General features: G+C 42.3%; 1 protein-coding gene across 1 annotated transcript; it reads left to right on the top strand.

Annotated features, from left to right (window-relative positions):
- Positions 1 to 4,094: 4,094 nt before the first annotated feature.
- LOC148814270 (septin-5-like) lies at positions 4,095 to 26,167 on the top strand. The gene is made up of 12 exons (XM_088907051.1): positions 4,095 to 4,262; positions 11,089 to 11,394; positions 12,592 to 12,688; positions 12,898 to 12,984; positions 13,384 to 13,507; positions 14,226 to 14,360; positions 15,442 to 15,559; positions 16,214 to 16,315; positions 16,672 to 16,768; positions 17,665 to 17,827; positions 18,703 to 18,802; positions 22,820 to 26,167. The coding sequence occupies exons 1-12, from the start codon at positions 4,095 to 4,097 to the stop codon at positions 22,886 to 22,888; spliced, it is 1,566 nt and encodes a 521-aa protein (XP_088763177.1). The 3' UTR covers positions 22,889 to 26,167.
- The last annotated feature ends 1,338 nt before the right edge of the window (positions 26,168 to 27,505 follow it).

Here is a 27,505-nt window from a genome sequence, read left to right on the forward strand (position 1 = left end):
TCACACTGAAATGGAATTGTTCGTGCCACCTTACAGTCTCATAATTTTTACATTGTGTACAAATATCTTTCCATTTCTTCACACTGGAGGAGGTTTACAAAGGTACAAAGTTATTGTTTCCAATAATGATCTGGGTTTTGCAGCTTTTACCGTATTTTTAACATGGCATAGGTGAAGGCAAATCACTAATAGGGAGGTCATGTAATTTATGTTTATATGTAATGCTTGCTATTTGCTCATCACTGATTTTTGTAGGTTTATACATAGCTGTAACTATATCCCATCACTGCTGAAAAAACTGCTGAATGTCTACAATGCAACATAGAGCCTAGTGCATCAAGTCACACACGGCCAAATTCTCTCCATTTATACTGTATATCTGAACTGAAATATTCAGGTTATGAGCGGATGGGCTGTCTGGTTCCCTTTTGATTTCCAAAACTGACAAAAAAAATCATAAAAGGGTATTGTTCTTGGCCAATTCATAGTTTTATGTTTAGTTCTGCTCCTTATCCTTTAATTGTTTTGCTTTTAGAGTTAACCAAAAACATGCTGTGCTGTCAGCCTGGACTGTTGAGTCTGGTCTTCATGGTTTCCTGGGAATTTTTATATTCTGTCTATAAGACTTGAAAGAACTCCAGGAGATGAGCCAATCTGCAGAATTATGATATTTAAAGTGTTTTGCAAATTATTTGCTTGTATTAGTACCACCTGATATTATGGTTTACCTGTAGTTTTTATGTTAAACATATGCAAAAAAAATCTTTTAGGCATTTTCACTCAATGTTGGTTATTAATCTTGAGGGAGTGCAAAATGTCATCATTCTATGTGGGCTTTAGTAGTAGGTTTCCCAGAATTTCACGAATTAAACTTTGTTATATTAAATTTATTTCTACATTAAATATTAATGAAATTCTGAGGTAGAAGATTGTGTTGTGCAGATTTTGCTGTTCAAAACACTGGCTGTGTGATAGTGTGTAACTGTGTGAGTTTTTCTTCAACCAAGACATTGGTTATTCTCATTAAAACTCCTTTTATTGTAATTGTTAAGCTACAGTATTTGTTGCATTCTGTCTTTTGACAGAATGTTTGTCTAATCCATCGACATAAAAAACCAATTTATCTTTCTGTAACTGCAGTGCTCTTCATTCTGGTGTGTATGATTTGTCAAGGGTACATCACGGCATTATTGAATTGAAATTATTTAACCTGTATTGCCCATAAGGGAATATATCAGGTTTACTAAAAAGGGTAAAATCTTCTTTTCAGATTTCTTTTTACAATTGCTTGTCAGCTGAACTATTTCATTAAGCACGAGAAACCTTACTGTACGCAGTGACCTACTCCTTAGTACCACTGCAATGTTTTCCCAATTCCTCATTCCCCAGGCACAGTATATGGTAATGCAGGTTTCAGAGTCGGTGCTCTCTAGGTTTGGCATTAATAGATTTGACCTCACGTGCTTTGCGTGCTCGATAAGCCCATGCATTTTCCTTGCTATTCTGTCCTTGTTAAAGCTCTGATTAATCGGAACCATTGACAGAATATTGCTGCCGGCGCCATCTGTCAGCTGTCAACAGCTGTGTTTCCACGAGCTGTCGACTATTGACTGACCTCAAATCTATAAACCCGATGGATGGTGGGGGTCTGCCGTCTAATCACCAGTTGTGATAACACCGGTCTTAACTGATTACAGAAGAAGCACAGCCACAAGGTTTGTTCCCATTAGTTACATATAGTTAGAAATTTCATACTAACTGCATGTTTTGCACTGATGCACTTGTGTATGTGTTTTCATCTTCTTCATTGAATTTTCTTCTCTGTATTCCTTCACACGGTTTTCCAAAAGACTGATAAGATCTTGGTCTTTCCATTTTTTTATATCCCAGTGATTTTATGGTAAATCCAAAGGAATTGTATTCCATAGTATCTTGCCTTTTTTAATGGTTTGCTCTAACTATTGAATTATCATGAATATTTAGGGTGCTGAAAACCTGTTTTCAGAGAATAGGATCAACCCATCCAAAAATTGGTCCCCCTGCTACTTCCTCCACACTTATCTAGGGAGAGCAAGTGTGATCAGCCCAGGGAGAGCTGGATTTTCGGAATAGAGGAGGTAGGAGGGGACACTGCGTGTCAAAATGTGGCATGAAAAATTTTAGTGCAAAATGATAATTGGATCGTTTCCTTACAAACATGATTTTTTTGGAGATGATAATGCCTGTTGTACGTGCATAATTCCATAAACACAATACTGATATTGGCATACCATTGCTAATGGATTGGTAAAATGTGATTAATGTATTATTTTGAAAAGCAAAAGACTATTAGCCAAGAACTGAAGATTAGTCATGAAAGATCTGGATTACACAGTTTGGGTTTAGTTGAAAGCAGCATTTTTTTGAGAAAATAGAGATGTTGTGCTGAAGTGCAGTGATCTTACAGATCTTTGTGCAATTGTGAGTTATCTGTTTAATTTTTTGATCAGAAGATACCAGGGTGCCCTAAAATCATATGGCATCAAGATAATGTCAGTCACTGCCGGGGTTAAAGTTGCCCGAATAATCCCTGGCGTTTGTGAATTCAGAGTGCTGTGTGCAAGGAATGTCAAGTAGTTCTGTCTGATGGTCTAGTCTGCTGGCACTGGAACAAGGCTGCCTTACTCCACATTTTAACCACAGTGAGCTGTCTTCGTGTGTTTGGTTCTTTTTACTCGTGTTTTATGCTTAATCTGGTAATGCGTTAACTTAATTTGTCCTCTTTTTGTCATCATCAGAAGAAGAAAATCAAATTTTATTGCAAGGACTTTAGGTGATTTTTAAATCCTCGATCTTGTGTTCCTTGATCTTTAACTTAAATCCTCTTTAGACACTGGAGCTGGGTTTCCCTCTCTTCTAAGACTTTAATTCTGAAGATAATCGTGCACTCTGGTGCTTTAGGAGAACTATGGCTAGCTCACTGAGTTAAGTGAGCTAGATTCTTACAAAAGCTGGTGTTGTCTAATCTCAGAAAAGATAAGACATTGAGACATTAAAGAAGGATCCTTTAAAAATGTGGAATTGATAGCAAATGGAACTGATAACATACCAGTGTTGCACTATAGCCAGGTAGATATAAAAGCTTGTGTGCAAAATTCAAATGTAACATTAGGGCCACCAGGAGGTCCCTGATGATTCTCCCATCCATAAGGCACCACCTTCCACATCTTTCATTGTGAGGTGAAGGGAAAATATTTTCAAAATAATCATACCGAAAACAAGAATGATTATTCAGAATGCACTTGCTACACTTGGGGCATCCTTCTGAAATGTAATAACCTGACGCATTCTGGCTGTGGATGTAATTACTGTGGATATTCTTGGCATGAAATAAAAGGCTTTAAGCGACTGGGTGACTCTAGACTCCTCTCCTGGTGGAGACCACTATAGTTACATGACTTGTTACCTGCTCTGTGGGTGGGAGGAAGATTTATGGTCAGCCTTGTATGTTTACTGTAGGTGATTATATGACCTATATTACAGTATCTGTAACTCCTATTCAAAATCCAACTATTCTCAAACGTCATTTAAATTATCAGTGATGACGCTACTCTTCACACTTGCTTGTAAATAGCTTGCTTTGAACATAAACCTGGAGGTCAGAAACCAGCTTTTGTTTTTGAAATAGCGCCATTACTGCCGGTGAAGTGTAGTGATGGGTTTCCGAACTTCGGACTAGAAAGCTGGTATAAATGAGTGTTGGAGACTGGTGCTGTTCCTGTGAGTGACCTGCTCAAACAGATTGCTACAGCAAACTGAGTTGTGGAAATGGCCAAATAAGTATATAAAAAACAAAATATATTTACTTAACTTTTTTTAAGCCACTTTGGATAAATTAAGTTCTCCCGTGTGTTTTTTTCCCTTGGACCAGCTTGGCATGTTAGTATCCTGTGGGTTATCAGTCTTTATAGTTGGAGGAGTTTAGGAGTTATGCTCAGATCATAAAGGGTGGCTCACTCATAATACAGCCCTGCCTGTGGGTTTGTTGGTGAGGGTATCCGGTGTGGAGTTCAGAGATCCCTTTTGAAGTGTGTAATGAACGAGGGCCTGGGGGAATGACAGTGTTTAATGGCTGTGAAGGACATGGTGCCCTCACACGGGGGTATAAAGGCTTTGTCTGCACGAGAGGCCAGCTTGTCTCTCTCGGGTTGGGATGGAGAACTGGGCCAAAGCGAGGAGGAAGACCGCAGTCCTTCGCATCATCTCGGACGCCCATCCTGCAGGTGAGGCTTTTCCACAGGGGTGTGAGATGGGTTCTTCTGCCACATCATGACTGTGCCTCCACTTTTCATAGAAGAGTGGGGTGGGGGTGGGGGGAGATAATCCTCCTGCAAACATGGGAAATATATCTTTTTTTTTCTTTGCTTAGTCACTGCAGGCTGAGGCTTGTGTTGTGGAGTACTGTGGCCTGTCATAATAATCACTGCGTGAGAGTTTTACCAGTGTTTCAACTCGGAGTAAAGCTTAACATGAAAGAAAAGCATGTAGCTACCGTGTTTTGGCGGTCCTTTCACACAGGAAAAACAGGAACAAGACAGACATCACTGTAGTGCCAAAGACAGCCCCGCTTTTGAGCTCACTAGGTAACAAATCCCTGTTCCCAAGACATGTGTTGGGCCAAGTGGCTCCTATGCAACACTGTTCACCAGTCAACACCTACTGTAGGTCCGCATGTTACAAGCCTTTAAAATCCTTAGGGGGGACAGCTGACAGCACTAAGGTGGTGTACCTGCCTGTGGATTCCACTGCAAAGCTGGGAGCAGTTCGGAAATGAAAGAGCGCAGGGGCTTGTCAGTAGTGAGAGTAAACCATCTGGACTAGAGTTCTCAGCGACATCAGGGTTGAACAAATCCCACACAGTTCTCTGTGGGCTGCTGCATGTAGGTGTGTATTTTTCTTCCTGTCACCTGAGCCCCACAACAAGGAAGCTGTACAAGGACAAATAAAGCAAGTGGAACCATCCCGTAAGACTTGTGTTTAGTCTCCAAGAAATAGATTTACAATTTTCAAATGACACAGGAAGGTATATTTTCCTCTGAATAATTTGTTGGATCTATTTTTTTTGGCCTCCAAAAAACTATAAGCTAATTTGTCACTTTCTTTTACAAAGAAATATAGATGGACACGTGTGGTACAAGCGGGAGGCTTGAGTCCGTGAATTTATTTGTGAAAAGGGAAGCACAATTCAAAGTTCTCTGATATTCAGGAGAAAAATTAATACCACGCCAGGTGATTAGAAAGCAACTGAAGTTCAGACTCCCTGCCGCTCTTGTTGAGATTTAATGAGATGGAGAAATTTATGCTGGGTTTCTGAAGAGAAAATAGGTAAAAGAATAAAATGTTTATTAATTAATATGGAGCTTAGTCCTGCACCCTGTACAAAATCAGATTTAATTTCCTGGTAAGAGATATACTGTAGATGGGAAAATCTGGTAAACCATTTAATCTAACAAATACATTTCTTTTAGTCAAGCTTTTTTGACCCATTGATCATATAAACCATTTTATTGCTAGGCTTGTATTTTTCAGAATTGATTCAGAGAAATAAGGTTTTTCTCCTAGTCAAGTCTGGTCTGCAGGTATACTCTGGAAGTCCAAGGACCACTTTCAGAGAAGAACATCAGAAACAGAATTGGATGGAAACAGAATTTCCATCCAAACTGGTAACATTTTTCTATAGTAGCAACCGGAGCATTTCCCCACCAAGGGTTTCAGTTCTTAGCAGACATTCCCTGTAGCTCAAAGACTGCAGTGCCACCTTCAGTGTTTTAGTCAGAATCCACAATGAGCTCTTGTGTTGAAAGGAAAATGATAAATACTGTATATACACTGTAGTAATTCGATACATGTTTTCTTAATCTAAATTTAGAAAATGCCAGCAGTTATTAACACTGAAATTCCTTGTAAGGTACAGTTTAAACACACTGGTTGTCACAGCCCGTACTCTGAAAGTGAGAAACCCTTGGCATTAACTGTGGGTGCTGTGGCTCAACTCTTGTTGCCCCATGTTCAGAATGCAAGGGGAATGAGAGAGGATATTGACAGCTCATGTTATTGAAGTCGGAATCCCCTGAGGCTGTGGTTGACTGTGCACAGGGAATTGATCCTTTTAGCTGTCTGTTGGAATGTGCTTTTCCCCCAGGAGAGAGCTTTTAGAGCCCTGTAATCTTGCAAAAAATGGAATGAGTGAGCCCCTCTTTTTCGGTATGCTCATCACGAGAAGATTTTCTTTAGGGACAGGCTTGGTCCATTTGCAACTTGAGAGAGTATACAGTGCAGGTGATGCCTATTCATTAAGCTATGAGCTAAACCAAAGACAGGTAAGAGCTTAGTGAAGTCCAATTTGATTAGTGTGGGCTTTAGCATTCTTTTGTTTTTTTAATTAGAAATGACTCTCTCAATGTCACTAGCATTTCTTTTGAGGTGTAGGCACCACAGCAAAAGTCCTGTGGGTCTCTGAGCACGTCAGCACAAGCGGACAATGGTGCTGAGGCTGCAGTCACAGTTAGATGAATTTGAAAAGGTGGCGTTTCACTGCACACCTGCCGTCTTGCCTCCTTCCAAGACAGGGCTTGCGACGTACCGCGGGAGATTGGAGGAGAGTGTGGCAGAAATCCTGAAATAAGCTCTGGTAGGGGAAAAAATAATTTGTGAAGCCAACACTTTCTTTCAAGTGCTGAAACAGCGGCCATTTTTTCCAAGTGGCTGATTTTCACAGGCTGCGTTTCTGTTGGGTTAGCTGAAGGTGTTGGTTTCTATTTTTTCAATGGGCAAGTGGGCTGGAGTTTTGTAACCCCAGATGAATCCATGTGTGCCTTTGGCAACAGCCTTCTCTTCAGGTTTGATTCATTCCTCATGGGCTAGTAAAGCCTTTCATCTGATAATGTCACAGCTGGCCGGAGCCAGACATTTTTAGGACGTTTAATAGCAGGATATTAGAATTTAAACAGTATCTGTCAATAACAAGAGCAGCACTAGCAAAGCGTTAACGAAATGTATGCAGTATTAGCTTAGCTAGAAATTGTTCCATTTCTGCTGTTAGCACTTTTGTTTTTGGAACATACTAGACATTGTAGCCTTAGACCCATAACACCCTGATTGAGCAAAACATAGTGGGGTACAGTGGTGATGCAGAGCTCAGATTGACACAGGCTGATATCCATTAAACCTGGTCCAAGAAAAAACCTATCCTGCTTTAGGTGACTAATGGATTTGTGTGAGCAATAACTGTGAATTATTACTACATTTTTACTATACATTTTTCTATATGCAGCAGAAGAATGCCTTCGATAGCTCAGAAATGCCCATTACCATGCTAAAGCATTCAGCTCTCTTTTCTCCGTTTTCATTCAACTCAAGCCTCTTTCTATCCAATTGTAAATGTAGCTTTGATTGAAAACACCTTGTCAGAGTTACTTTCTGCAGCTTTCTCTAAATTTTGTAAAGACTTTTGTTCTTTTTATATGCAAAACATTCAGAACCAGATCATATAAATTAAAGCAGATCTGTGACCTGAGTCAGAACCATGCACCAATTTCATTTATCTGAATTCTGCAAAATGAATATCCATAACTGTACCAAGAGGTTTACATTTCACTTCTCATTGTAGGTTTTTAATCATTTTCTCATGTCTTTTCCTACCTTTTGACCCTTGATTTTCCACCACAATTAAAAAAATTATTGCAATTGAACTTTTCCTCTGTGCCACCTCATCCCACCCACTTCCCCATCCTGCTGACTGGCACGGCTCGCTTCCTGCCCTCCCCTGCCCTCCTCAACACGCGTTCCCTGTCCTGGCACGAGATGGCAGAACACACTATTGCCCCGCTGGCTTCGGAGGACGGCGACCACAAGGCCGACCCGCCATCCGATGACCAGGAGTACCCCCCGGGGTGCGCCGATCTCGGCAGCGATGGCGTGGGTTGGTGGGAGAGGAGGAGGAGGAGGAGCGGCAGGAAGAAGCAGGTATCGGGATGCCCCCGGGCACACCTCTGCCCCTCTGCCACAGCAGGGCCTGTGCTGTGCTGTGGAGATCACTACCCAGTGTTGCGAGATGAGATTGTAGGGGTACCAACGCATCTTGATCCGCCAGACCTCTTCACTACCATACCTCAAACATTAAACATGCCACAGTCCAGGATGAGTGATCTACTGTAATTACCAGCAGCTATATCACCCTGCAACTCACAGCTGGCAGCCCACTGGAGCTCAGCAGGAGTGAGCCTGGCCAGTACCTGGATGGGAGACCTCCTGGGAAAACTAAGGTTGCTGCTGGAAGAGGTATTAGTGGGACCAGTAGGGGACGCTCAACCCGAAGTCTCTGTGGGTCCTAATGCCCCACTATAGTGATGGGGAGACTATACTGTAAAAAAGGCACAATCCTTTGGATGAGACATGAAACTGAGGGACTGACCCTCTGTGGTCATTTGAAATCCCAGGGATTGTCAAAAAGACTACGGGTGTAATCCTGGTGTCCTGGCCAAACTTCCCCCTGGCCTTTACCAATCATGGCCTCCTAATAATCCCCATCTCTGAACTGGGTTAATACTCTGTGCTCCTCCTTACTGAGAGCTGTTGTGTGGTGAGCAGACTGGCGCACTATGGCTGTCCATAAAAGTGCTATATAAATGTAAGGAATTACTATTACATTAATCCAAGACTAGGGAATGACTGATGTATCAACTGCAAAACCACTTGTCGGTGACTACAATTTTTATGTTGCTGGGATTGTGTGAAGCTCAGTTTGAGCACATCCGTATTGTACCTTTACAGTGCACACCTACACACTAGAGGCCCTCGTCCTCTTTCCTCATGAGTGAGTCCTGTGAGCCACCCAGTAGGATCGGGAATGCTGTGGGCGGAGGGCAGTGGGCTGGCGTTGTGCCCTGTAGCTTGAAAATGAGGTAGGCTGCAGGAGCACACTGCCTGCAAGCAGTGTGATACGGCTGCCTGTGAGTCCTGCCCTCTTCCCCTTGCATTGCTCAGCAGTCCATCCCTGCCTCTCGTGGGGGACTGGTGCTGCGTGGGAGCTGTTTCCCTCATCAGCCCCTGCTTTGCACTGTTCTCCAGGACTGAATCCCCAGGCTGTTGAAATGTGCCAAAGGAGCTTGGTATCAAAAATAATAGACCACATTTTTGCTATTAAGCTCATCTTCATATACTCACTGCTCATAGTGTCTTAAATTGGTAATTATGATTACTACACTTTGGGGGTGTGCTCTGGACGAAGAGAGTTACTCAATGGAAATTATCCAGATTCATTGCATTGTCTGTGCTTTTCAATATTTGGTTGCTTTGGAGTTCTTGAGGAAAAAATGCATTTGTCAAGTAGGACCTTTTACCTTTTATTCTCTTATACACTGTATTAGAGGGTGACCAGCAGCCCATTTTCTTTTGGCTAGATAGATATGACACTGCTAAAGCCAGTTTGAAGAGCATGGTGTGTCTGTCTGGTGACACAGTAACCTTACTTGGTAAATCTTTTCCCAAAACTTTCATAGACCTTTGCAGCGAGTTTTTAATTGATAATTGAAGGTATTTAATCAATTGTTTTAGAGTGAAATATCCAGCTGTCTAGGACCTCTCCTTTACTGTGCCATGTAAGTATTTTTTTTCCTGATACAATATTTTTTTATCAGTTATGAGTGGCATCTAGCAAGAAGAAACTAATTCCACTCTGTACATCATTTATTGAAGACTTGTTTCCTGACAATAACGTCATGTCTCAGTGTTTGACTTGCTTTGACTTCCATGCTATAGTAACTAAAACCTTTGTGATAACCACCGCAGCAGTGACTGTTTTCCTTACAGCTACTGTAACAGCAATACACTGTAATATTACTGTTACTAGTAATGTAATGGTAATAGATACTGTAATAGTACCTACTGTACTTAAGTGATGTATATTTGCAATCATGCTTTCAATACATGTAGTAACTCTGGTGGTTTATAGTTTGAACCATTCAGGGTTTGCATATCTGGCTGAACCAAATTGAATTGTCATCTCTTATTTAATGCACTGGGCAGCCTTACAAAATGTGCTGCACAGAAATAAATTATTACTAATTCCTTCACTTAGATGGCATCTTTTTAGTGAGACCCATTATAATATCCTTTTCCCAGGAGTTCAGTAGGCTCTTCTGTTTCAGGAATCTTCTCTGGTTGTTGCCCACAGACTTGTAATGAATAAAATGTGTCTTTTAAATCATACAGACATTTTGTTTCACACCGGTAGCCTACTGTAGTACCAGTCTAATTTGATTAGAATGTTATATGCCTGCTGTGGGGTATTGGCTTGTTCTCCATACTTGAGCATTTTCATGGAGAGCCCTGATTTCCTCCGAAATCCAGAAGATCTCAGTTCAGGCAGCTTTAGTGTGTCTAAGCATCTCAGTGTGTGTGTGTTCTGAGCCTTGAGACTTGGGCTTCCTGAATAATGTCCTGGTTGTTGTGATCCTTGCATAATGGATAAATATAGTACCTTTGTTTTGTTCCTTGTGAGAGGCTTTCGCAAGCATACAGTTTAAAAGTTTTTGTACATACTGGGATACATACATACTGCACTGTACTTCAGGAACTAGGCTTAGCTTGGACGTTGGAACTGAAAGACCAACTGCTTTCTCAGTTGCCTCTCAGCAGTGCTGATCTTCTGTACCATTAAAAGTGGATCCATGTTCCTTTCTGGTAATAATGCACTGAAAGATGGCACTTTTGCTCTTTGACATTACAGGCTTGACTATTCTGTCAGGAGAATTAAACAGAACTGAATATTGAAGTGGAGGGATTAGTGTTTATCGGGGGATAAGAACAGTTTTGCTTTACTCTAGGCGCACCTTGTTTGCTTGTTTTTTTCCTTGTCTCTGAAACAAACATGCACCACTGATGGCTGTCTAAGGTGCCTTTTCTTACTAAAAAAAACCTCTGTGTATTTCTTTTTCTCCCTTCATTTTTGTTTTATTCCTTTTCCTTCTTAACCTGCAATCTGCCTGTCCTCTCCCCGGCTCCTCCCCCCTCCGATGCTCCGCCCACTCTGCCCCGCCCTCCCGCTAGCTCTCCTGCTTCATGAAGGAGGACTCGGAGGACTCGGAGATTGAGCACATCCTGAAAGAGCTCCCCAGCGACGTCGGGCAGCCGGGGGACAGGGAGGCAGAGGGCACCGCCAGCCCTCCCAGCCCGGGGACTCCCCTCTTCTTGCGCCCCCAAGTGGCAGGCAGGGCGTTTTCTGAGGCAGCTATAGACACAGAGCAGAGGCACAGGTTTCAGCTGGCGGCACAGGACTGTATCCTGCCCACACCACTCAGCCCCTCGCGGCCAAAGAGCCCCTGGGGTAGATTTGACCCCTATGACTCAGACGAGGTAATGTAGGGTAGTAGCTAGTGTGCAAAGGCTAGGATAGGCAAATCATTGTAAAGCTGTGAAAACCCCTCTTTTCCCAGAGGCTGGAAGTCAAGATCTTTTTCTATTTAACGTATCTTTGTTTGCACAGGAACTGCTGCAGTCTAACGGAGATAAATTTGCGTGAAAACGAGGAGCGGGTTTCAGGAGTTTTGTGACGAGTTAGTTACAGCGCCATCTGATGGCGGGAGGATTTAAATGCACTTAACTGTACCCACTCAACCCCCAGTTACGCACCATTCCCCAAAAGAAATGGACCCTCACTCCAGTTTTTCAGCCCTCCAGTGAAATCCATGGCACAGCATCAAGCTAAGATCCAGAGATAATGTAGTACATTTATTCTGATTTCAAATTTGTAAAAAAAAAAAGGAGGAGTCCTAATGTTTAACTTTCATGATGGGATGTATTTATAGCACTGCTTTGTGGTTAAGGCCCCCTGTCTTTTTCAAAGGGTATTAAAGGGAATCCATATGTTAAGATCTTTAGGAAGGTCCCTGACCAGAATTTAATTTACTTTAGACTGTAATGTTCAGCACATTGCATTCCAGGGCAGGAAGCTTGTGCTATTTAAGTTTCAAGATGTGTGTGTCTGAGGAAAGGACCGATTCCGTCCAAGGTATTCGCCTTGCTTTTTAATCAAGGAAGATTAAAGAAGAGAAGCCAACTTCTTGGCTCTGCAAAATATCCATCTTTCATTAAAGCAATGTCTCGAAGTTTGTGTGTTTGTATGTTACAATTAACAACTTTAAAATGCGGTGCTCAGTGCTGAAATTATTCTCCGTAGCCATATGGATCTTCATAAATTGTTGAAGTACTGACGAATATTCAAGTTAATGCAAAATATCTTTGAATGGAGTAAAGTACTTATATATATACTTATAAGTACTTACTATATTTCATTGTTTTCAGATTTGTGATGTGTATAATTGTGAAGATCACCTTCCCGTTAAGATTTTTAATTGTTTCCCATCCCTTGTAAGTAAGACGGTTTCTTTTCTGTACAGTGTGTTTTATTTTTTTTTTTCAAGGGAAAGAGTTTGTCTTTAGAAGGGTTTTACTCCTGTTTAACTTCACAGCTGAATAAAAAAAAAGGAAAATGATGTCTGTAAAAGGCTCTTTGTCACGTGTTGTTGTTTTTTTCTTTTTCTCTGCTTTTAGGACCAGGATAAGGAATATGTGGGATTTGCGACATTGCCAAACCAGGTGCACCGAAAATCGGTGAAGAAAGGATTCGACTTCACACTCATGGTGGCAGGTATGCAGAAGCCATTGTGCACCCCAGAGTGTGAGCCATTTTCATCCTTGCTCCTAACCAGCTTATTGGAATCCAAAACGACCCACAAGCTTTCCAGCAAGGCTCATCCTCTTCCAGTTTTCATACCCAGGACCAGTTACTGACCAGCACTGCTGCAGATTTATGCTGTAAAATATTTTAAAGCTTGTTTTCCTACTGTCTGGTTTCAGGGGAATCCGGCCTGGGGAAATCCACATTAGTGAACAGCCTCTTCCTGACAGACCTCTATAAGGAAAGGAAATTGCTCAATGCAGAAGGTGAGAAGGTTTTCTGTCTTTATTGCTCCTTGTCTTGTGAAGGGGGGAAGTGGTGTCGGGTCAGGAGATGTTGCCTCTTTTGAGAAAGTAGTCTCTCCGTTATCCTGCAGGCTTTGCTGAGGCTGGTGCACCTTAATCCGGGAGTCTGCAATCAAAATCCAGAAGCCCAATTCGAAAACTGGACCAGACGCTATTGCATTAAAATGTACCTGACCTATTCAAGTGCATGAACTAAGCAGCAATATTACCTTTTATTGGACTGGTATTGTGAAGCTTGACCGGCTATGTAACAAGCGAGCTGGTTTGTTCTTTTGACTACCATGTTACGCTCCCTGCTCTATTGTGCACCCCATTAAGTCCCGTTGTCCTATTTGTCCTTGCTTGTGTCTTTCTGTCCAGAGCGAATCACCCAGACTGTGGAGATTACCAAACACACAGTGGACATTGAGGAGAAAGGGGTCAAACTGAAACTCACGATAGTGGACACTCCGGGCTTTGGGGATGCCGTCAACAACACCGAGTGGTGAGGAGGGGGATCATTTGAGTTTGGCTGTGGGATCAGGTGGAGCAAATATAGGGGGACAGAAACGTGCCCTTTGGATTCTTCCAGGGTGGAACGATGATAATAATTTCTTACACTTATATAGCACTTTGTTGGACACTCCTCTCAAAGCTCTTTACAGGTAATAGGGATCCCCTCCATCACCACCAGTGTGCAGCCCCACCTGGACGATGTGACAGCAGCCAAAGTGCACCAGTCTGCTCACCACACACCAGCTCTCAGTGGGGAGGAGAATAGAGAGATGAAGCCAGTTTAGAGATGGAGATTATTAGGAGGCCATGATTTGTTAAGGCCAATGGGAAATGTGGCTAGGATGTCGGGGTAACACCCCTACTCTTTTCGAGACACACTCTGGGAATTTTAATGACCGCAGAGAATCAGGACCTCGGTTTTATATCTCATCCGAAGGACAGTACCGTTTTACAGTATGTTGTCCCCAGCACTATACTGGGGCATTAGGACCCACACAGACTACAGGGTGAGCGCCCCCTGCTGGCCCCACTAACACCTCTTCCAGCAGCAACCTTAGTTTTTCCCAAAATGTTACCAGTTAATACAGCAGCAGCCCTCAGTATTAAACTGCTGTCTTTTAAACTGGCAGTGTCAACAATGTTGTGTCAGTCCCAATAGGTTATTGACCGTCTTATGATCAGGACATTTCTTTTCATTTCCCCCCCAGCTGGAAGTCGGTAGCGGACTATATCGACCAGCAGTTCGAACAGTACTTCAGGGACGAAAGCGGGCTGAACCGCAAGAACATTCAGGACAACCGTGTCCACTGCTGCCTCTACTTCATCTCCCCCTTCGGCCACGGGTGAGCAGCAGGGCCTGGAGTCGGGCCAGGCTGCGCTTTCACTTGTCACCTGATCTGAATTCATAGCAGACGCAGGGTATTTGTATCACTCCGTAATATCTCAAGAGCTCGGCTTGTCCACGTCCTAATCGTTGTGCCATACATGCCTCCTTAGACCTTACATGATAACAATTTGCACTTCTACATTCCTGCTTTGGCATTTAATGGATAGCTCTCCACTCCACTGACACCATGCATGCCCTTCATATACCCAACGTAACCCTAATTAAACCCATGTGAGAATGCACCAACACCATTTGTAATAATCTAATCAATTAACAATTAAAGTATGTGTCTCTTTACAACAATTAGAGGCCCTTGGGTGGCCTCTAGGGCACATCAACTGTAACTGCAGCGCCTTCTTAGACTGGTCAGCCATAGGGTCCCATAATTATTTTGTTCAAATACATAACAAAACCGCACAGTGCAATATACAATATCAAAGCAGCTGTGTGAATGTACACACCAGTGTCCAATGTGATGTAGCTCGGCAACTAGTTAGTCTTGACACAGTGTAACTGTTACATTACCAAACATTCCCTTGCACCTAGGAGGAAGACAGCTGACTCATGCATTTTCAATGAAAGTGTATGTACTGTGTTACAAGGGTAAATAAAGCATAACTTTGGGCATTGCAGGTTCAGCAGTGCAGAATTCCATGCGAAAATACTTATGATGTACAATAGTGCCATCTATTGGAGAAACTGACAGGAATAGTATACTGGAGAGGATATCACAGCTCTCCATGATACTCGATTGAATAACGTCTTTGTTATCTTCCTTTTTCAAGGGGGGCATCAGGTTGCACGTCAAAAAGATTTTAACTTGATTAAGAAGCCAGACAGTTAAGACCCCTTGCAGGGGCATTATTGTGAATGGAAACTTCAGGAATCCTTCTGTTCAAAGCTGCGGTGAAGTCAAAGGTCAAGGTCAAGGTCTGGACTCTGTAGCGTCTCTGCCCCCTCTTGTGAGGGAGAGCTGGGAGGCTGAATTCCCTGTCACCACGGTGACCAGGGTGACTGTGTGCTGCTGTCTCTCTCAGCCTCAGGCCCCTGGACGTGGAGTTCATGAGGGCTCTTCATGAGAAGGTGAACATTGTGCCCGTACTGGCTAAGGCCGACACTCTCACCCCTGCTGAAGTGAGGAAGAAGAAGATGAAGGTAAGATCCAAGTGAGGCCAGGCCGGATATCCTGCAGTGCAAACCGCTGAAACAACAAATGTGATTAATTAGATTAGAAGACCTTTATTATCACAAACTTGGGAAATTCATTCGGTAATTAATCAAGACCTATTTAATTCCTTGCATTTATATAGTGCTTTACACCAACACCACCTCTAGATGGTTTTCCTGTAGAGATCTTGCATTCCTTGACTGACTGTACATAAACACCCACAAAAAAACAGGCACTGATATTTTCAGTCAGTGAAATAATTGATTTCTTAATTACCCAGGTAGGGCATTTAAAAACACATTGTTATTAATAAACCAGACCCAGTGGTGCGTACTGAAATCATCACTCTAGATAACTCAAACAGAGCACTCTCGTTAAATAAGATCACTAATAATAATTCACCACGGTGATGCATGCATCTTTTTGGTGACTTGTTTTTTTTTTAAATTAAACTATTTTTTTGTTTTGTTTTCACAAAATGTAATGGTATACTCTTTCAAAGAAAAGTTTTTTTTCTGGTTTACACAGGCGTTTTCTTAATATACACAGCCCATATTTGCATTAGAATTCATGGGCAGTGGTGTGCCAGGTCTGGTACCAGTGAGGATATTTAAGTAAAGCTGCTTCGCACTGCCCTGCAGATTCGAGAGGAGATCGAGCAGTATGGCATCAAAATCTACCAGTTCCCTGACTGCGACTCCGATGAGGATGAAGAATTCAAACAGCAGGACCAAGAGCTCAAGGTGCTTGCCGGGCCAGTGCTTTCACGTTTTCCTCTATTTTGGAAATTTCTCCAGTGTTTTTGTTTAAATTCAAGAACCCTGTAGCTCGGAAGTGCAAATCTTGATTTTCCCGCATTTAAAAAATGCCTCATACACCAAAAATCTGGCCTCTCTCTTTAATACTGCATTGCTCTGCAGACAGGAGTGTCCTCGGTTCACCCTGCGCTGTATTCTGGGAAGGGGGAGTGTGGCGAGAGTCAGTCTGAAGCGAGGGGCTGCCTTCTGAACAGCCGATGAGAGAGCTGCAGTGCAGCATCTCAGACTGCATTGCTGCATTTCAGGACACAGTTATCACACTGCTGCTCTTCGTCTCTCAGGACAGTATTCCGTTCGCTGTGATTGGCAGCAACACCGTGGTGGAGGCCAAGGGGAAGCGGGTTCGAGGACGTCTGTACCCCTGGGGCATCGTGGAAGGTACTTTGCAGTCCTCTGTAGTAGTATAACGCAGGACATGCCGAGCGGGGACACAGTGGCGCAGTAGTTGGCAGTGCTAGGGCCTTGGGTTCAATTCCCGGCCATGGGTGCCATCTGTGTGGAGTCGGTATGTTCTCCCTCTGTTCATGTGGGTGTCCTCCAGGTGCTCTGGTTTCCTCCCACAGTCCAGAGACATGCTGAGAGGTTAGTTGGCTTCTGGGAAAATTGGCCCTGGTGTGAGTGTGTGTATGTCTGTGTCTCTGCCCTGCGATGGACTGGCATCCCATCCAGGGTGTACCCTACCGTGTGCCCCGGGATAGGCTTCGGCTTCTCTGCGACCCTGTACTGGATAAAGCAGAAAATGAAAATGGGTGGATTCTTAGAGCCATAGAGCTGAGATTCTGTGGCAATTTTCCCCTTTCACCTCCACTCAAATAAATATGCAGTTGTCTCTCAGTGCAGAAACACATGAGCCTTCATAGTATTTTTATGTTTTCAAAACACAGCATCCGTCCCATTGGTCCATCCTTCCAGATTTCTAAGGACACCTAAAATATTTTAGGGCCACTCCAGTGAAGCCCATGTGTCACAACGCTTTGCCTGTGTTGGCAGACGTCTGTGAGACACACTCTGTTCCCTCCGCTGGTACCTGTGCTGGTATGAGGCACTGTGGAGCCTGAGCAGTAGGTGAAAGGACTTTCTGACAGGGTGGGCAATTGGGCAAAGCATGCCCGGCCGTCCTCCTTCTCCCCACACAGCTCAGGAGCCGTAGCCGCGGGCGGACTCTCAAAATTGGGTGACTGCGTCTCGGAGCCTCGCCTGGCCTTTCCGGGTTTCGTGGGAGCCGGAGGGTGGGGGTGTAGCCGGGGCTGACGGGTGCAGCGCTCTTGTTGCAGTGGAGAACACGGCGCACTGCGATTTCGTGAAGCTGAGGAACATGCTGGTGCGCACCCACATGCAGGACCTGAAGGACGTGACGCGGGAGACCCACTACGAGAACTACCGCGCGCAGTGTATCCAGAGCATGACGCGCATGGTGGTGAAGGAGAGGAACCGCAAGTAAGAGGCTCATTTTTGCCAGATATGTTAATGTAAAGACGACCACTAGGACCCCTAAAGAATTTTCTTCGATCTTAGTTCCCCGCCCTCCATTTGTTCTGTGCTTCGAGAATAACCTATTTAAATTCTAGCTATACGTTTGCTGTCTGACGTCCCTCTCTTAAACTGTCTCGTTCCTTCAAAGTTTTAAACCCTTGACTCTGGAGAGTTTCAGATATGTACTTCAAACCACACCGTATTATAAGCAAAGTTCCCTAATACTTCTGTTGCCTCTCTTTTCATCAGTATGTCTTTATTGATTGAAAAGACCAGATCTATAAAAGCATTTCCCCTTGTAGATGCTTTGATAAACTGGTAAGAAATCGATCGTTAACCTCATCCACCATGCCGTTTTCTTCTGCTGATATTTTATTAGGTCTTTACCAGTCCGTTGTGAATGTTAAAGTCTGCCATAAAAACCATTTCTTTTGCATGGAAATTCTTAATTTTATTATACAGTGTTGAACTATAATCACTGTCTGTGTTTGGTGGCCTATAGCACATTTCTAACACTATACGTTTGCAATATTTTTAATCAGTCTAACCCACATAAATTCAGAGATTCTTGATTCCTCTAGCTCAAGTTGTAAACCTGAATGCTCTTTTTTATATATAGCAGGACAAGGTGTCCTTCTTCTTTTTTTCCTATCTCTCTGGCACGTGGTGAATAAACTAATATGCATTCCTTTCCATCATTTTGGGTAGCCAGGTTCCTGTGATTATAAAACTAGATGTTGAAGGGCCTTGCTGCCCTGTGCTCTGTAATGGGTCTTCGAGTACCAAGACATTCTTTCCCCTACAAATGTAACCCTGTTCTGTAATTTTCTCCTATTTAGCAAGCTGACAAGAGAGAGTGGCACCGACTTCCCTATTCCTGTGGTGCCTGGGGTGACAGACAGTGAGACGGAGAAGCTTATCCGGGAAAAAGATGAGGAGGTACGGGTCACAGAGGATTCCTGAGTCACTCTCTAACCCAGCAGCTGCCGTTCACGACAGGCACACAGCCTCAGTTCCCTGAGGGCTGCCCATCAGAGTAGCGCAAGAGCGACCCCACCTGGAGGGAGGGCGAATAGCAACATCAATCACCAAGCACATGGGAGTGATTTAAGAAAGGGTCCCAGTTTTTATGTACTGGGATCCACGCTGCTTAGCTTTATATATAATTTTATTTTTTATTTTCCAGTTTTGTCATTTCAGCTTAAAAATCTATCATAGATCTAGCAAAAAATCTGCAGAGATTTGCATACCTGATGTCTTTTGTTTTTCCTTGCAACACTTTCCTGCAAAGGACTTGTTGAGCCTGACCACTTTGTTTTCCAAGGAAATGGTTCTGTTCGAGTTTGCGAGAAACCTGCACGCCCGCAGTTTTGCACTTTAAATGCATTGTCACAGGTGAGGCAGCGCAGCCGTGACAGGGGCTGAAAACGGAGGCATCTGCTCGGTTTCTGAAATCCAGATGGTGGTAATACGTTTATCGTGTGCAGTGCAAAGTGAGCTGGGCAAAACCGTGGAACTGTGTGCTTTTAAAGCTCTAACAAAGAACAAATCAAATCTATTTTTTTTTATTGTTACTGTGGATTCAGCGCTTTTCATTAAAATTATTTGAACTGCAAATTGTCATCTGATGTCTGCAACACAGTCATCATTACCTTTGTTGGGGTGGACACGTTACTACACCAGCACTGTAATCTCACTTACCAGGGTTTACATAAGCACTCTTTTCAAAACTTACCATCCACGTCTCCAAAATAATAATAATCCCTTCTGGATCGCCAAGTAGGTTATGAATAGCTGTTTTTCACCCAGAAGTAACGCTATTCATTCAATTTAAGATTTCCAACCATGGATGGCTGAAATTCAGATTTTGCCTGAAAGTCATTTTTATGCACACGTATGATGAATAAAGCACTGTTCTGAGAGCCTTCTTAAAATGTGGGATGGGTGGCCAGCCTTATGTTTCTTGAGGAAATGCTCCTTAAGGATTTCAGTACGACTCCTAGAATATTATACAGTGTGACTGAGGTCTGTTTCTATAGAAAACACTGTGACGCAGGTAAGAGAAGTATACACATCTGTTCTTGTGAAGAACCTGCCATGTTATAGTTGAAATAGTCTCCACTGTGCTATAAATAGGTATAAACTAAATTAAGTAGTTCAAGTAAGGAAACACAACGTTTCAGCTGTGGAGCCTTCTTCGAGTGTTTACTTGTTCCTTTGTAACCTAAATTAATTCTACAGAGTCAACTTTCTGCATTGGGGTACCACTCAGATGTCAATACACTGTTGATCAGATACAGTATTACGACACTCTGTATTGAATAAAAGCACTCTCAACCATTCCACTATATTTTGATATTAGCAGTTAGACACATGAATATCTGCATGCCCATTATATTCACATGGTGGAAATCAAATCACTGTATCGTCAGACTAGTAAACAAATTACATTCTAAGCATTCCAAGCAGGTTTTAAGAATATCAGAACATAGATCGAGGACATTTGGTCCATTTTCTTTTGTAATTGGACAACATTTTTGATTCAGTTACCTACTAAACTGTTTCTTGATGGAGCAAAAGTTTTGGCCTCAAAGATCTGTCTGTGGAACATGTTCCGAACACTCACAGCTTGTGTGTACATTCTTCTGTATTATAACTATAATAATAATTGCTTACACTTATATAGCGCTTTTCTGGACACTCCACTCAAAGCGCTTTACAGGTAATGGGGACTCCCCTGCACCACCACCAATGTGCAGCCCCACTTGGATGATGCGACGGCAGCCATAGTGCGCCAGAACACTCCCCACACACCAGCTCTCAGAACAGAGCGGTGAAGCCAATTCAGAGATGGGGATTAATCAGGAGGCCATGATTGGTAAGGGCCAATGGGGAATTTGGCCAGGATGCCGGGGTTACACCCCTACTCTTTTCGAGAAACTAATTGGGATTTTTAATGACCACAGAGAGTCAGGATCTCGGCTTTACATATTAATCATTCTTTATACAAACGCCCAGACCCCTTTCATGCAGCTAACTGCAGCTCTGAATCCCACATATGTTCTGTTACACATGTGAAGACCCAGAGTCTTATGAGCCAGCTTCCTGCGTAGATCACTTTGCACTTATCAGCATTACATTTCTTTTGCCAAGAGTCTGCCCAAACCATGATTTTGTTTTGTTTTTTTTTGCCACTTCCCCAAATTAAAAAAAAATCATCAACAAATTTAGTTTAACTAGCTGCAGTTTTCCGAATCCCCTACTCTCACTCCCTTCTTGTTTCGGGGAGCAGTGTGCTCCATGGGTGATCAGAGGGCTCCCCAGTCCTCCTCTGTTTGTCCAGATGATCATAACCAGCTGCTGACTGCTGGCCCTTCCCTGTGGCTGTAGCCTGTTGTTGCCCAGATCGAACTCCCTCTGACCTGAACTTGCACATAGCCTCCCTAGAGGGCTGTCTTAACTGCACCCTGCACTCTCTTAAACCAGTGTACAGTGTATCGCGTCATACACTTCAATATTATCAGCTGTCCCTGTTGCTTATTGCAAGAATAATTGTAAGTTACATGAGTGTAACATTATTAGAATTATTAATGGTAAATCCGGTGCAGCAGACTAAGTATAATGATAGTTTTCGGTCATAAAAGAATGGGCCACAATGCAGGCATACCGGGTTTATCTACACTAGGATTTAGAGGCAGTATTAGCTGCCCTAAAGCAGGTATTTACTTTATTTGAAGTTCCAAAACGTCAGCCCAGCCTTTAGGGTTTTCCACAGTCTTCATCTTTCAGGTCTGTAATGAAATTTTGTGTTTGAATTGAGTCCATCCTTGTGGTTATGCAGTGATGCCACTGCATGACAATGAAGGGACTAAAATGACAGGCTAGCGGGGCACTGTAAGGGGCTTTCCTAAGGGAGCACTCTGACAGGAAGCTGTGAAAGTGAGTTCTCTCATTGGGTTTTGCTCAAAGCATCTCTGGGTTTTTTTTTTGTTGATTTCCTTCCACATTGTGTTTTATTTGTTGAGTGGTTTTTGGTGTTGGAGAATTTTATAATACATTCCTGATCTTGTTTTTAAACTCACACATTCTAGAAAAGGGGGGAGAGGTGTGACTTGACAGCAGACTCAAGTTTAACCTGCCAACAACCATATCACCTTGCAACTTACAGCTGGCAGCCTCCTGAAACTCAACAGGTGTGAGCCTGGTCAGTACTTGGAGGACAGACTCTTGGGAAAACTAAGGGCTGCTGGAAGAGGTGTTAGTGGGGCATGTAGAGGGCACTCACCCTGCGGTCTGTGTGGGTCCTAATGCCCCAGTATAGTGACGGGGACACTATACTGAAAAAATGGTGCCGTCCTTTGGATGAGACATGAAACCAAGGTCCTATCTCTCTGAACATTAAAAATCCCAGGGTGTGTCTTGGAAAGAGAAGTGATGTTACCCCAGTGTCCTGGTCAAATTTCCCCCTGGCTACATCACTTTGCTCTCCTCCCCACTGATAGCTGTGTGTGGGGAGCAGACTGGTCCACTTTGACTGTCGTCTCACATGTGGTGGAGGGGAGTCCCCGTTGCCTGCAAAGCTCTTTGAGTGGAGTTTCCTGTCCCTTCCAACATTTCCAAAACATACATCTCCAGATAACACAGTGCCACTAGGTCGGGCTATAGCAGACTGCTTTTTACAACTTTAAAACCAAGTGAAAAGTTTTTTTTAAAGAATTTGAAGGTGTGGTTTACTTGCAGGCGTGAGACGTTGTAGCAGTGAAAGGGTTTGGAGTTGATTGTTCCATAAAAACAACTGGAAGAATCTTCTACCCTTGTCATTCACAGCAAGTGTGTGGACCTGCAGTCCTTGAAGCCAGTGTGTCCTATGAGTTTATTACATCTCTGGGATCAATTTGCTTTATTAAGCTTGTTCTTGTTGTGCTTTGTGCTGACTGTCCCCTTCTGTCTTTTTAGCTGCGACGGATGCAGGAGATGCTGCAGAAGATCCAGGAACAGATGCACGGACAGAAGGAGGGATCTTAACCCCCCAGTGCCTCCTGTGATCAGAAGACTCCCAAGATTATCCCTGTGTCCTGTCCTAAAACTCTCCCACCTTGCCCATCTTTTCCCAAAAAAAAGAGCCAAATAATAACCGTTTCACTGCTGTACTTGTCTGCGTTGCCCGACCTGTGCTACACAGTAAAGTCCGCTGGACTGCAGAGAGTCGATGACGATGGCGTCGGAGGTGGCTGGGAACCGGCATATCTGTTTCACCTAGTTCAAAAGACAGAAGAGCGTGCTAGCGTTGTCCTGGCTCTTGTAAAGATGCAGTGTTCCTTTTTTCCTGGTATTGTGGCATTGTCCCTCCCATCGGCTTTTGCTTCAGGTGGGAAAATTGTGATTTCCTTTACAGAGGTTTTCATCCTGTTTCAGAACATTTCCTCACTGGAAAGGGATTGGGCCAGTGACCTTGAATTTTGTTACTTGTAACTGGATGAGAGCAGAGAGCAAGGTAGGTGTAGACTTTCCAGGAAATGTATGATTTTTATTTGCCGATATTTGCATTTCACAACCAATGCTGGATACTTCTACTGTACATGGAAGTTTGTATTAATTTTCCGTCAGGTTATGGAGCCAGAAGCCTTGTTACTTTAAAGAAAAGGGTTCAGTCCCTCAGGTCACAGCTATATCAGCGCTCTTCCATCCTTTAGTTTATACATGGGAACAGAACTTTATTTACAATTTTTATATATATATACAGAGGAATAATTTGTTTTTGTTACTAAATTGTGAAGACCTTGTCTTTTTTTGTGAAAACTTGTTTTATTTAGTTTTATTTACTCTTTTGCTTTGTATTATTTTTAAAACTGCTGGATATGGCTTCTCTCAGATGCCCAGATCCTTCACAAATGGAGCTTTTAATTTTGGGAACAGTGCATCTAAACGGTCTCAGGACCTATGTCAATCCCCTTCACATATGGTTGAGGATTGTGTTTCCATAAACTGTACAGGGTGGCTCAAAGCAGCAATGAAGAAGCATCCACGTGCTCTGATTCAGAGGGGTGGCTGGAAGAGGTGGAGTTATGGTGCGTTCAGTTCAGTAACTCAGGAATGGGTTTCCTAAACTGTTGAAGATGACACTGCTTCCCTGAAGCTGATGAGGGAAATCAGAATCTGGAAATATTGTCAAAGTTTTTGTGGGGGGGAGTCTGTTTTTTTATCTTAAAACCAAACCACTCAAAAAAGCTACCACTTGCTATCTGAAATGTAAATGGTCAAGTTCCTTGGTGCAGTGTGAAGTACTGGTTAGGAATCTGGACTCAGAACTGGAAGGTTGGACTACTGGGCTTTTGACTAAGGTAGTAATATTGAGATTAACTCTGTAAACACCAAGCTATACAACTGGGTACAAATGTACTGTATGTTGCTTTGGGTAATAGCAGTAGATTAATATAATACAGTAAACCTTTGGTTTAATGGGCTTGGCTTTAACGTACTTTGGTTTTAACAGACAAAATCTGCCAAAGGGTAGTTTTCTCTGAAAAAATCAGAAATACTGATCTTTGCATCAAAAATAAAATAAGGTAAAAATAAATACTATATAGGTTTCAAATTCAGGAACATCAGTGGTGCCCTTTAGGGGTAGGTTGGTTGCTTTCGATGGGTGTTTCGTATGCTTTAATGAATTTTATACAGTATATTCATTACATGAAATTCAGAGCTTGTGTATTTATGGTACAAAGGCACATGAACAATTGAATCAATCACTTTTTTGGTTTTTTTAAAAAATGAAAAGATAGAAAGCATATATACAGTATATAGATCTTCTATGATGGTGTTTTGGGGCTCAAAAAAACCTCATCTGTGATTTAACCGACATTTGGCAGTAATGGACACCTCTTTCCCCATATAGTGTAAGTCCATTAAACTGAGGGTTTACTGTCATAAATTCTAAAGTGAGTGCTTTCACAACCAAAGAACTAAGAGGGGAAGTGGACCAAGAAAAAGGCTGTTTCTAGTTTTCTTTGATTTCTACAGTCATGAGAAGGCACCCTGGTAGCTGTTTCTGAGACACACCCCCGATTGTACAAAATCCTACCTTTTACATTCCATTCGGATAGAGACTGACATCTTTTTTGGAAGGGAAGGCTTCCACCTGTACATCAAAACTGTATAAGAAAAATGCGCATGGCTATTGAGGTTAGAAGGTGATGTGCTGTATTGCTGGTCTTTATATGCTTTGGTAAATATCTAATTGGAATACACCAACTAAAAAAACAGACTGCCATTCTTGAGGTACATCTTGAAAGCACAAAGCTTCATTGCTACATTTGTCAAACTAAAAATGCGATTGATAAAGTAGCACTAATTTCTTTAGGGGAAACTCATACTGTATTATCATTAAAAATGACGTGGTGCTGCTGATACAAGCAATTCTGAGCTGTTGTTTATGTATCTTTTTTAAAGTAGCAGGTATTTTCTTAAAGGGCTGCATAAAGTGCCATGGTTTAAGAAAAGCCCTGTAGCAAAAAGAGAATTGAGAAAAATGCATTGCAATTCTGCAAGATTCCTTCAAAAAGAAGCAAAGGCCATTCAGTGAGAATGCACAACTGTGAGCAAGCAGGTGTACAATAACTTTACTGCTGCTTCCTGCAGAAGTACTAGGAGATCTGTCCCAGTGGAGAAGGAAAGAAGCAGATCTTTGAGCACAGTTGTTTTATAGTTTTATTTAACAGGGAGGACAATAAAATGATTGTGCATCCTTTTTGGCTTTAGCTTGATACATATCGAGACAAAGTAAGATGTATTCATGAAAGAATGTTGGATTTTAAATGGGTATGTGAGATGTACATTTTATTTTCAGGAAGGGTGATGATAAAGAGAAGGGAGGGTGGGGAAAAAACTTCTAGACTTGGCTCGATGTGCTTGTGCTGTCACAAAGGAATTTCAAAAGTGACTCAGCAGTGCTGTTTGAGGATTTATTTTCAAGGACTTAGGTCCCTAAGTTTGGGAGGTCCTAGTAACATTTTCTTAAAGGCTTTTATTTAAATACTGTAGTTTAAAACTGTACTGTTAGTGTTACGACACTAGTCTGTCCAAAGGGAACGCTGCATCTTTTGTGCCAACGTTATAGTGCTGTAGGAGTGGGGATGGGGGGTTGTATCGCGTCTCATTCACATTTACATTTTTTTACAAGTAATTCCTTTTCCATGTCTTCATGAATGCATTAAACATGTTCATGTACTAATTCATAAATTTAGAGAGCAAACGTTTCTACGTGACGGAATATTGTATACAATAATAAAAAAAAGGAGAGTACGTCTAATTTTGAAATTTGTGAAAGCTATTTACTTTGAAATCTTGTCACTTGGGATAATGGATATAATATGTACCGTATTCAAGGGGTACAGCTGAGCCAAAATGATTTATTGTTGGGCTGTAAAAAGCCTAGTAATGCCCAACAACGACCACTAGGGGGATGCAATTGTATGTTTGTTTTTCAATTTTACCAACTAGTCAACCTGCAATTTATCAAACTATAATACAGATTGGCAAATATACTGAAGGGCATTAAAACTGCAACAAAGGCTATTGAGTCCAATACCCATTTGTTTCTAATGCCTTTCTGTATAAAATGGTGTCTTGCTAGGAATTGTAAGAGATATTTAAATGTGTCACAGCTGTTGTGGTGGTGTTTGACGTAAGAAGAGTTTTAATACGAAAAAGAAAAGTATCTCAGTGCGTCATGTTTTTTTTGCAATTCGTTCCACTCATTTTACCTTTAATGAGATTTGTTTAAATGCTCCCTGCCCTGAGACAATGACAGTGGTTTAGATACTGGACTTCTGTAAGTTGAGTAGCAGATAAAATTGACTTTTATTCATTAAGTGAAAACCCTGTAATTTTTAGATCAAACAAAACACATTCCTATTAAGCCAGTAGTTGCATTTGTACTGAGCTGGTTGAGGTTAGTGTCGCCCTATGGATACCCAGGACCTGTAGCAAGGTTTGCAGAAGAAACAATTTTACAGGTGAGATCTTTATTACCCAAGCAGTGTACTTTTGTGTTATATACAAGTGCCTTATATGTAAGAATATAGCTCATCAATGCAATAAAACATCCATGGTTGTAAACAGGCGACGTAAACTGGAAATTATTTTTAGTTTTTTTTTTTCCTCAGATAAAAGCAGCATCATTTCCCTTAATTAAGCAAAGAACAGTTTTATAAAATACAAGCATATTTATATTACATTCCAGTAGTTTGGACATATTTTTTTCTCGAGATTTAACAGTGACAGGTAAACTATGTCCTGTTCAGAAACTGGTAATTCACTTTTTTTTAGTAAATAAACCTGCCAACAGCCATATCACCCTGCAACTCACAGCTGGCAGCCCATAGAAGCTCAGCAGGTGGGAGCCTGGTCCGTACCTGGATGGGAGACCTCCTGGGAAAAACTAAGAGGTGTTAGAGGAACCGGGGGGAATGGTCATTAAAAATGCCAGGGTGTTTCTCGAAAAGAGTAGGGTTATTACCCCGCCCTCCTGGCCAAATTTCCCATTTAACATTCATGACCTCCTAATAATACCCACGTCTGAATTGGCTTCATCCCTCCTTACTCAGAGCTGGTGTGTGGGGAGTGTTCTGGCGCACTATGGCT

This window comes from Atractosteus spatula, chromosome 27 (genome assembly GCF_055471065.1).
Source record: "Atractosteus spatula isolate fAtrSpa1 chromosome 27, fAtrSpa1.hap1, whole genome shotgun sequence".
Taxonomy (NCBI): domain Eukaryota; kingdom Metazoa; phylum Chordata; class Actinopteri; order Semionotiformes; family Lepisosteidae; genus Atractosteus; species Atractosteus spatula.

Bases quoted from the DNA above. Each gene is read 5' to 3' on its own strand.
- LOC148814270 (XM_088907051.1), top strand. From the start codon at position 4,095: ATGACAGTGTTTAATGGCTGTGAAGGACATGGTGCCCTCACACGGGGG. The intron at 11,395-12,591 runs GTAATGTAGGGT...CTCTGCTTTTAG, and splicing joins ACCCCTATGACTCAGACGAG to GACCAGGATAAGGAATATGT. The intron at 13,508-14,225 runs GTGAGGAGGGGG...TTTCCCCCCCAG, and splicing joins GCCGTCAACAACACCGAGTG to CTGGAAGTCGGTAGCGGACT.